General features: G+C 43.2%; 1 protein-coding gene across 1 annotated transcript; it reads left to right on the top strand.

Annotated features, from left to right (window-relative positions):
• Window positions 1-7,067: 7,067 nt before the first annotated feature.
• LOC113759879 lies at window positions 7,068-8,510 on the top strand. The gene is made up of 3 exons (XM_027302457.1): window positions 7,068-7,188; window positions 7,963-8,195; window positions 8,310-8,510. The coding sequence occupies exons 1-3, from the start codon at window positions 7,068-7,070 to the stop codon at window positions 8,508-8,510; spliced, it is 555 nt and encodes a 184-aa protein (XP_027158258.1).
• Window positions 8,511-9,909: the final 1,399 nt, after the last annotated feature.

The raw sequence follows: 9,909 nt of genomic DNA, 5'->3' as shown, positions 1-9,909 counted from the left end.
CCTATGAGCTCAATCCTGTGGCTAAGTTATTCGAGTCGGGCCGGCAAGGGCCTGGACGATTAGATAACGAACCACGGTAGTCTGTTCGGGGATCTTTGGGTATTGAGACCCTTGATTCCGGTATACTCGAGTATTACCATTTATGTTCGAATACGGTGAGCGGGCCCGGTAAAGGGGTGTTTGGTGGACGGAACTCGGTGCGAAGTGAGGTCTACGGACGCGTTGGTTCTATATACGTTGACGGAGAGTCAACCGGTTTGGATCAAGTGTTTGGCTGGAAATTTGGCTCCTGAGAGCCACCTGTATCCTTCTGATTTGAATCATTGGTTACTTTACTTTACATCTGACATGTGTATCTGATTTGTTAAATGTGAAATGCCATGATTTTAATGCTATCTGTTTGGTACCTCATTGAGCGCAAGCTCACCCCTTTCTGTTCCTTTTGTTTTCCTTACAGGAAAATAAACACTTTTGGTCTGGATTTGACAAATGGCTGCCAAATTGAGCTAGTTGGGCATGTCTTTTGTATAACTCGTTGATTAAAATCCTATGTGTACTTTTGGGGCGTTTTATCTTTTGATTTGGCAAACCGTGTATATATATTAACTTTTGAAAACTTTTGTATGTCATTTTGGATTGTAATCGCTAAAGTTCAGATGTGAATGTTTGCTTGCTATTTCGGTTGGGTTCTGACGGGTCGGTTACTATTCATAGCCGACTTCGGTTTCACTTTTAACATTTTGATTTGTTTACCCGTGTTGGTAAGTTCCGGATTATTTTAGCCCGTTCTATACCGAACCGTTAGTCCTGGCGAGAGCTGGGCAGGCGGTCCGCCGAACCCTTTGGTTCGCCTTAGGGTAAGGTGGGGCTGTCACAGTTCACACATTCAATGTCTGCAGACATGGTCAACTCTTTTTCTTGACTCTTCACTAAGGCCAAATTGTTCTTGCTTATCCCCACTCCCTTCTTCTCGGACCATTGATCCTTCGTTGCACTTGAGTTTTGTTTTTCATTGGGGAGCTCTTGTTCACGGCTCGGCAGCAACTCATTCGTATGTGGCTCTTCAATCAACGAGGGACTAGACTGAATTTTTCCTTTATTACCACCAGTTGGCACATGGTTAAGTTGCTCCAAGTGTGAATCCAGCACTTGGCTAAGTCTTTCCATCATGTCATCAATCAATGCTTTAGTCTGACTTCGGAATTTATCCTTTGATTCACGAAGCTTTGACTCAATTCAAGAATTCTCAAACTCCTCGTCTTGATTGTCAAGACACTTCTTAGATGCACCTCGTTTGCTTGAAGTTGACCTCGATTTAGATGCTCTACGCAGACTTCTTTGCTCCTTCTCATACTCATCACAATCTTGTTTATACCTTTCATATACACACAAAGCACGGTGGCGTTGCATCTCCTCCCGGAGTGAATGATACCCATGTTGTGAACTGGATTGCATGGAACTAGAGTACTTGTGAGTAGGCATCTTGAAACCCCTCCTCTTGAGAGGCTCATTCTCCAAGATTCTTGGTTGTATGGGTAAGACGCAACTTCTCTAGGCATGAGTGCGTGACCTGCCAAAATGGTAAGCAAAGAAAAGGAGATTCCTCACGTCACACAAGCTCACGTGTATGTGCTCATCCCTCGTGTATCTCTCGAAGCGTTCTAATGGACTTACCAAATACCTTTACCTGTTGGATTAGGTAGTTGAGAAATGCTGCTCAAGTCCAACAACCGTTACCAACCTTTCCACAAGTGTAACCACAAGAATGTAAGAGAAAATGTAGGAAAGTGTTCCTAAAATCTAGGAGCAAATGTAGGAGAAAATGTAGGAAAGTTTCCTAAAATCTAGGAAGAGAACATAGGAGAGTTTCCAAAAGTGGATGAGAGAATATAGGAAAGGTCCTAAAAATGGATGAGAGAATTTTAAGAGTGTTTCCTAAAAAATGGATGAGAGAATTTAGGAAAGTTTCCAAAAAATGGATGAGAGACTTTAGGAAAGTTTCCAAAAAAAATGGATGAGAGAGTTTAGGAAAGTTTCCTAAAAAATGGATGAGAGAATTTAGGAAACTTTCCAAAAAAAATGGATGAGAGAGTTTGGGAAAGTTTCCTAAAAAGGTAGGAGAGAGAGTGTCCAAGTGAGTACAAAGAGTTATCCAAGTGCTTTACTTAGTTTCCTAATTGATTTTGGAAACAAGTTAGTTTTTGGAAACCCTTTGAAAATCCTTTTCCTCTTGAACAACTTTTGGTAACCTTCTTGAAACAACTTTTGGTAATCTTCTTGAAACAACTTTTGGTAACCTTCTTGAAACAACCTTTGGTAATCTTCTTGAAACAACTTTTGGTAACTTCCAAATTCTACTCTAAGAAAGATTACACAAATCAGATTTGGTTCCCTATTCAAAACAATTCGATTGCCACTTTCTTTCCTTTCCTTTTTTTTTTCTTGCCAACCGATTCCTCTTTTCTTTCTTTTTCTTTTCGTTTTTGTTTTCTGTTTTTTTTTCTTGACTACAACTATCAACCACGACACAAAACAAGGAAGTCCACAAATAATAACTACCAAAAACTCCAAGATCTTTCAAGAACTTTCAAGGAAGTTGTCAGGAACTTCAGAAATTTCAAGATTGTGGTCAAGAATTCAAGAAGCTCAAGATTATTGTAAGTTCTCTTCAAGATTCACAAAATTCCAACAAGTTTTGCCAAAATCCAGATTTGAAAACCAAGTAAACAAGTTGGATAACACAAACAACAAGGCTGGACAGATTTGTATTCGGATGAACAGTATCGGTGAACAGTAACGATGAACAGTGTCGGGTGAACAGTCGGTGAACAGTGATTTTATTTTTTTTTTTTGAACAAGGCAGCGGAAAGTACTAATAATTCTACGACACAACTACGAAAAATATGGATATAACGAAAGATACCTCTACCAAAGCTCTGAAGCCAACTGATACGTTCCTCGATCAACACGTTTCGAGACACGTAGCACGTTTGCCCAAGGATCTAGCGAGGATGTCCAACGCTTGGAATTGCGGGATCTAGAACCAAACGGACGACACGATTTGATTCAAGACGGTAGACGACACTCCGATGAAGGTGAATACTCCAGGGGAATAGGTCGGTAGAACAATCTAGGACAGGACGCAAGACTGCTCAAAACCCTTGCCAAAGCAAGTAAAGGGGTCGAATCTCTCTCTCAAGAAGAATCGAAAATATGCAAAACTTTATTGATAAAACGTCTACCCTTAAACCTTACAAAGCAAGCCTATTTATAGGCTAAAGTGACTAAAACCCTAAAGGGGCTAGGTAAAGGAAAAAGTCGGCCCATGCTCTTGGAACAAGATGGGCCGGCCCATGCTCTTACTTAATCATTAACTAATTGCTAACTAATTGATGGGGCCTAAGGCCTTATTCTCTTGGTGGCCCGCTTGACTCTTCATGGGCTTGGATCATGGTATAAATGGCTCGATTGTCTCTCTCCAAGCCCTCAATATCTTTGTGAACTCCATGTTGGTCTTGGACAACTCTAACTAGAACTTGGAATGATTCTTTGAATAGCTTGGCCCATGCATGCGTGACTGGGCCCAATGGGACTCGAAACATGTAAGTCATTGCGTGGGCTTTGACCCGTACACACATCAATAATTCTTTTGGGAATTCAGTAGGATTGGCAATGAAGATCTGACAAAAAGGATATTCAGGATTTGTACCGAAGGGACTGAGGATTGATCCACCATATGAGCGGAAAAGTTCAAGCTCATAGTGGTTTCTAATTCTTTCAATATTTTCTTTTTCCCATGGGTACGGTATTTCATAGATGTCTGGAGGATGATGTTGGATAGGGGTAAACATGAAACAAGGTAAGGCTTTTGATGGCAAGACTTGTTGGGAGCCATACCCTTGGGAGGAAGAAGAAGTATAAAAAATGATTAGTGTACTTGAGCAAAGACAAAGAAAGCATTCAAAAGTTTTGTCCTACCTCTTCTTGAAATTCTTGATCACTTTGAACTTTGATCACTTGTACCACCTTTTGCGGTTCTTGAGGTTCTTGACCTTCTTGAGCCTTGAACACTTGCACCTCCCTTCGAATAAAAAGTTTCTTGTACGTTCTTGCATCCATACGGGGCTTTCTTGGTTTAGGACTAAATTTCTAGGGAGCTTCTTGAGCAGCCCCGTTGGGGGGACCCTTGAGTGACATTGCTCACATTATCTTGGGATGCCATTGTCTTGAAACAAGAACCAAAGCTGCCTTGCCTTGCGAAGAGAAGGGGAGAGCCGAATTGCTTTGTTCCTTGAAGTGAGAAAGGGCCGAATTTCTTGGAGAAAGGTGCGGCTGTGAAGAGAGGGATTTTATAGGGAATTAGCCGACTTTGGGGAGGATTTAAGAAGGGGAAAATCTGGAAATTTCAGAGGTTAGCTTCGGCTGGAATAAGGAGCTACCGAATCTGATTTGCAAGTTGACTTAGAGAGGAATTTGGAAGTTTTCAAAGGTTGTTCAAAGGAGGTTTCCTAAGGAGTTTCCAAGACTAACTTGTTGTCCAAATTAATTTAGGAAACTAAGTAAAATACTTGGATAACTCTTTGTTGCACTTGGACACTTTCCTATTTTCTCTTATTGCTTTAGGGAACCACTCCTACTTTCCCTCCTACGTTTTAGGAACCACTCCTACAACTTAGGCAACCTAGGGTTTTCCTTCTTAGCGTTATTTCCAAGTCTGTCCACCGCCAATAACCTTCCAAATTTCGTCCACTCCATCTCAAAATCTCACCCAAATTGTGTCCTGCATTCTTGAATACTCTTGTGGATAAATTGGTGACAAATTGTTGGGCTTGAGCAGCATTTCTCATCCACCTAAACCGACAGGTGAAGGCATTGGGTAAGATTGTTAAAGAGTGTCTTGAGTGACAAACACGAGCGAGAGTGATACACTAAGGGAGTGAAGTGAGGATATATTTGCACTATTTCTTCTTGTTACTAACCTTTTGCAGGGTATCAAGAGAGGCATGGAGCAATAACAACCACCCACCGACTACTCCTTGATGTTCACCGCCATGAAGAACGAGCTCAGGCGAGTTAGCAAGCAACAAATGGAGGAACTGCATACTCGCTTTGATGAACTCTCCAAGAGTCTCACACGTGGTTCTCGTTCTAGATCCCACAACCGGAGTAACCGTGACACCAGGGGAGCAAATAGTGAAGCCTACTCGGGCAGTGAGGATGATGAACGTGCTGAAAGACCTATGAGGGACACCTCTAAAAACGAACTCAAGGGACTCAAAATTCAAGTCCCCACGTTCAAAGGCAAGAGTGACCCCGAAACTTACTTGGAATGGGAAGGCCGCATTGAGATGGTCTTCGACTGCTACGACTATAGTGAGGAACAAAAAGTTAAAGTTGCCACCGTTGAGTTCACCGACTACGCCCTAGTCTGGTGGGACCAAGTACGGACCCATAGAAGGAGAATGGGAGACCCACGAGTCCGAACTTGGCGAGAACTCAAGGCATTGATGCTACAATCGAGATCTCCACTCCAAACTGCAAACCCTCACTCAAGGCAACATGAGTGTGGAGGACTATTACAAGGAGATCGAAATGGCCATGATGAGGACAAACATTCAAGAGGATGGCGAAGCAACCATGGCCAGGTTTCTTAGAGGTCTCAATCCTGACCTTCAGGAAGCCTTGGAGCTCCAACAGTATGTGGACATCCATGACCTTCTTGAGTTAGCCATCAAGGCTGAGAGGGGAAAGAAATTGAGGCGTGGGGCTCGTACCTTCCAATCTTCCAACTCGACTTCATGGAGGGGCAACAACCACGGAGAGCGACCTACGAAGCTGGAAATTCGGCTACCCCAACTTCTTCTAGCCGAATTCAAGGTAATGCCTCTGCCCGCAATACCCATTTTACCCCTAACAAAGCCATTGATGCACCTAGATCCGCTTCGAAGGCACCTCTTGAGACGCCTAAGACTAGGAGTAGGGACATCAAGTGTTTTAAATGCCAAGGGTTTGGACATATTCAGTCTCAATGTCCAAACCAACGGGTCATGTTAATCACTCACAATGGCGAGATCGTGTCCGATGATGACGAATGTGAGGAAGAGCCCGAAATGGTCAACGATGACTGCCTGGAGGATGATTCGGCTGCGGATGCTTGCTCGCCTATCCAAGGGGAAGTAGGTTGCTTGGTGGCACGACGAGTGCTAACCGGCCGAGTCAAGGAGGACGAGCAACTACAAAGAGAGAACTTATTTTACACTCGTTGTAAGATCGGTGACAAAGTGTGTAGCCTCATCATCGATGGTGGGAGTTGCACGAATGTGGCAAGCTTGCTCATGGTTGAGAGTTTAGGGCTCCCAACTACTAGGCATCTGCATCCTTACCGCCTCCAATGGCTAAGTGAGGATGGCGAGGTACGCGTCTTCAAACAGGTACGCGTTCCCTTCACAATTGGAAGTTACACTGATGAAGTCGTATGTGACGTAGTGCCTATGCATGCTACGCATGTCATCTTGGGGAGGCCCTGGCAATTTGACAAACACGTCACATTCGATGGAAGGGCAAATAAGTACACACGTTTGCACGATGGCAAACGTAAGGTCCTCACACCAGTCACACCTGCACAAGTTTATGAGGACCAATTAAAATTGCAAAGGGAGTGTGACATAGACCATCAAAAGTGGAAGCAAAAGACGGCCGACCCTGGCAGGAGCTCCACTTCTACAAGTGAGCCATCGACCAAGGGTCAAGTGAGCACACCTAGTGTTGCGCATGACAAATCACCCACTGCACCTACCACTAGGAAGCAAAACATGATCATTAAGGCTAAGGATGTTAGAAAAGTTGTCAATTCTGATAAGCCTGTACTTCTCATGATTTGCAAACATGTGCTTTTAGATGTTGCTGAACTCGATAAGGCATTGCCTTCGAGTATGGTTGCTCTTTTGCAAGAATTTGAGAATGTTTTCCCTGACGAGGTCCCTGATGGCTTACCACCCATTCGAGGGATTGAGCACCAAATCGACCTAATTCCTGGAGCACCACTACCCAACAAACCTGCTTACCGCATGGGCCCTGAGGAGACAAAGAAGCTTCAACGGCAAGTTGATGGCCTACTAGGTAAGGGTTGGGTAAAAGAGAGTCTCAGTCCTTGTGCTGTGCCTGTGGTACTTGTCCCCAAAAAGGATGGTACTTGGCACATGTGCACTGACTATAGGGCCGTTAATGCCATTACTGTGAAATATCGTCATCCCATTCCTAGATTAGATGATATGCTTGATGAACTCGATGGAGCTATAATCTTTACCAAAATTGATTTGAGGAGTGGCTATCATCAAATTAGGATGAAAGAAGGCGATGAATGGAAAACGGCCTTCAAAACCAAACATGGTCTCTACGAATGGCTGGTCATGCCTTTTGGGTTGACTAACGCCCCTAGTACATTCATGCGACTAATGAACCATGTTTTGAGGCATTTCATTGGAAAATTTATTATTGTTTACTTTGACGATATTCTGATAAATAGTCGCAGTGAACAAGAGCACATGGAGCACGTGAGATTAGTTCTCGAGGCACTTCGACAGGTGCGTCTATACGCTAACCTTAAGAAGTGCAACTTTTGTACTAACGAGCTTGTGTTCTTAGGATATGTAGTGAGCTCACAGGGAATCAAAGTGGACAAGTCCAAGATTGAGGCCATCAAGCAATGGCCGACTCCAACATCCGTCCATGAGGTGCACAGCTTCCATGGATTGGCGGGCTTCTACTGGCGATTTGTCAAAGATTTCAGCACCATTGCCGCCCCACTGACGCCCGTGACCAAGAAGAATGACAAGTTCCATTGGGGAGAGGCCCAAGAATAAGCATTTCTCACCCTCAAGGACAAACTCACACATGCACCTATTCTAGCATTACCTAACTTTAACAAGACTTTTGAAATTGAATGTGATGCTTCGGGTGTAGGTATTGGCGCTGTCCTTATGCAAGATAAGAGGCCTTGTGCGTTCTTCAGTGAGAAGCTGGGAGGTGCTGCCCTGAACTACCCTATGTATGACAAAGAGCTGTACGCACTTGTAAGAGCATTGGAGACCTGGCAGCACTACCTCCGCCCAAGGGAGTTCGTGATACACACTGATCACGAATCCTTGAAATTTCTCAAGGGCCAACCAAAGTTAAGCAAGCGCCATGCCAAATGGGTAAGTTTTATCGACACCTTCTCCTATGTCATTAAGTACAAAACTGGCAAAACGAATGTGGTAGCTGATACTTTATCTCGTAGACATTCTTTGCTTGCTGTTCTTGATGCCAAGTTGTTAGGGTTTGAGATGCTCAAGGAGATATATACCCATGACCATGACTTAGGCGAAATCTATGCATCTTGTATAAAGAGTCCACATGCAAAGTATTTCTTGCACAATGGATTTTTATTTTATATGGATAAATTGTGTGTCCCTAACTTTTTCATTCGTGATCTTTTGGTTAGAGAGGCACACAATGGTGGTCTCATGTGATGCGGTTGAGCACGAGGCCCAAAGTGCACAAGTAGACCCTGTGAAAGTGCCCCAAGGCCCAGTGACACGAGCACGAGCTAAGAGATTCAAGGAGTCCCTCCAAGCCTTGGTACGTGCCATCCAAACCCAAGAGAAACCGGCCATTGAAGGAATTGAGTTGGAATATCCTTGCACGACTACTAAAATGCTGCTTACAATTGAAGATGCAAGTGTTCAAGCTCCAAACGGCGGGTTGAGCTGAAGTTAAGTACCGTCGCTGAGCCGTACGGGGATCTATAGTTAGTTGGGCTAGCTTTCGGTCAAGTGAAGGCCCAAGGGGCTGGCCGAACTTTCCTTGTTATTTTTCCAGTTTATTAGGTCTTAGTCACGGCTATTAATAGCCTCAAGCCGCATGTTACATTCAGTTTTTGAGAGTATTGAATAAAATTTCCAGAATTTCGTCCATTCCTTGTGGCAAATTCCCTTAGCTTGTAAAAGCTAAGTTGAACATCCTAGAGTTGATCCTAGGCTGTTCTTGACTTATCAATCAAGCACACATACTTGATTGTGGCGTCCTCTACCGTTAAATCTGTTCTTGAGTGGTCCAAGTTCGGGTTCAACTCCGTCAAATCTTCATCGTGTTCCTCTAGATCCGAAGTAGCTTCCGCGTCTCGTATCAGCTGGCATCAGAGCTAGTTAGAGGTATCACGAATATCCCTTTTTATCGTTTTTAGATCTATTTTAGTCTTCTAAATTCGTAGCTCAAGTGCTCGGGTTTGTCAAGTCCGAAATCTGTCTTTGTTGTTTCCTTGTCAGAAATCTGTCTTTGTTGTTTCCTTGTCAGAAATCTGTCTTTGTTGTTTACTTGTTGTCTGAAATTTTCTGTCCAGTTTTGTCTTGTGTTTATGTTCTATTTAAATCCAAAAAAAAAAAATCTCTTGTGTTGCATACCTTATTGTCATTCCCTTGAGTCGTTGCTGGAATTAATTTGCTGGGATACCGAATCTGTTTGCACTTGTTTCTTGAACCTTTGTGTTGTTGCTTTGCAAAACTCGAACATCAAAACCTTATTGGGGAAGTCTTGAGCTTCTTGGATCAAAGAGGTTAATCTTGGCAGTCTTGAAACCTGAAATAAACCTTCAACCGTGTTCTTGTTTTCATGGAACTTTGATCTTGAAACCAAATCTGTCCAAGTTGTTTACGTTAATTGCTGTGAAATTGTGGTCTAAACTAGCTGGCTATTGTGTGAAAACACCCCAACAGAAGTCAAAAAAAATTTCAAGAAAGACGGCTCTAGTTTCCAATTCTTGACCAGCCTTCAAGTTTTACCAAATCTGATTCAAAGGTCAAAAAAAAAATTTTTCAAGAAAGACGGCTCTAGTTTCCAATTCTTGACCAGCCTTCAAGTTTTACCAAATCT

Source organism: Coffea eugenioides, chromosome 2 (genome assembly GCF_003713205.1).
Source record: "Coffea eugenioides isolate CCC68of chromosome 2, Ceug_1.0, whole genome shotgun sequence".
Lineage (NCBI taxonomy): Eukaryota > Viridiplantae > Streptophyta > Magnoliopsida > Gentianales > Rubiaceae > Coffea > Coffea eugenioides.
The sequence above is the reverse complement of the archived record's forward strand: the minus strand, read 5'-3'. Positions and strand labels throughout refer to the sequence as shown.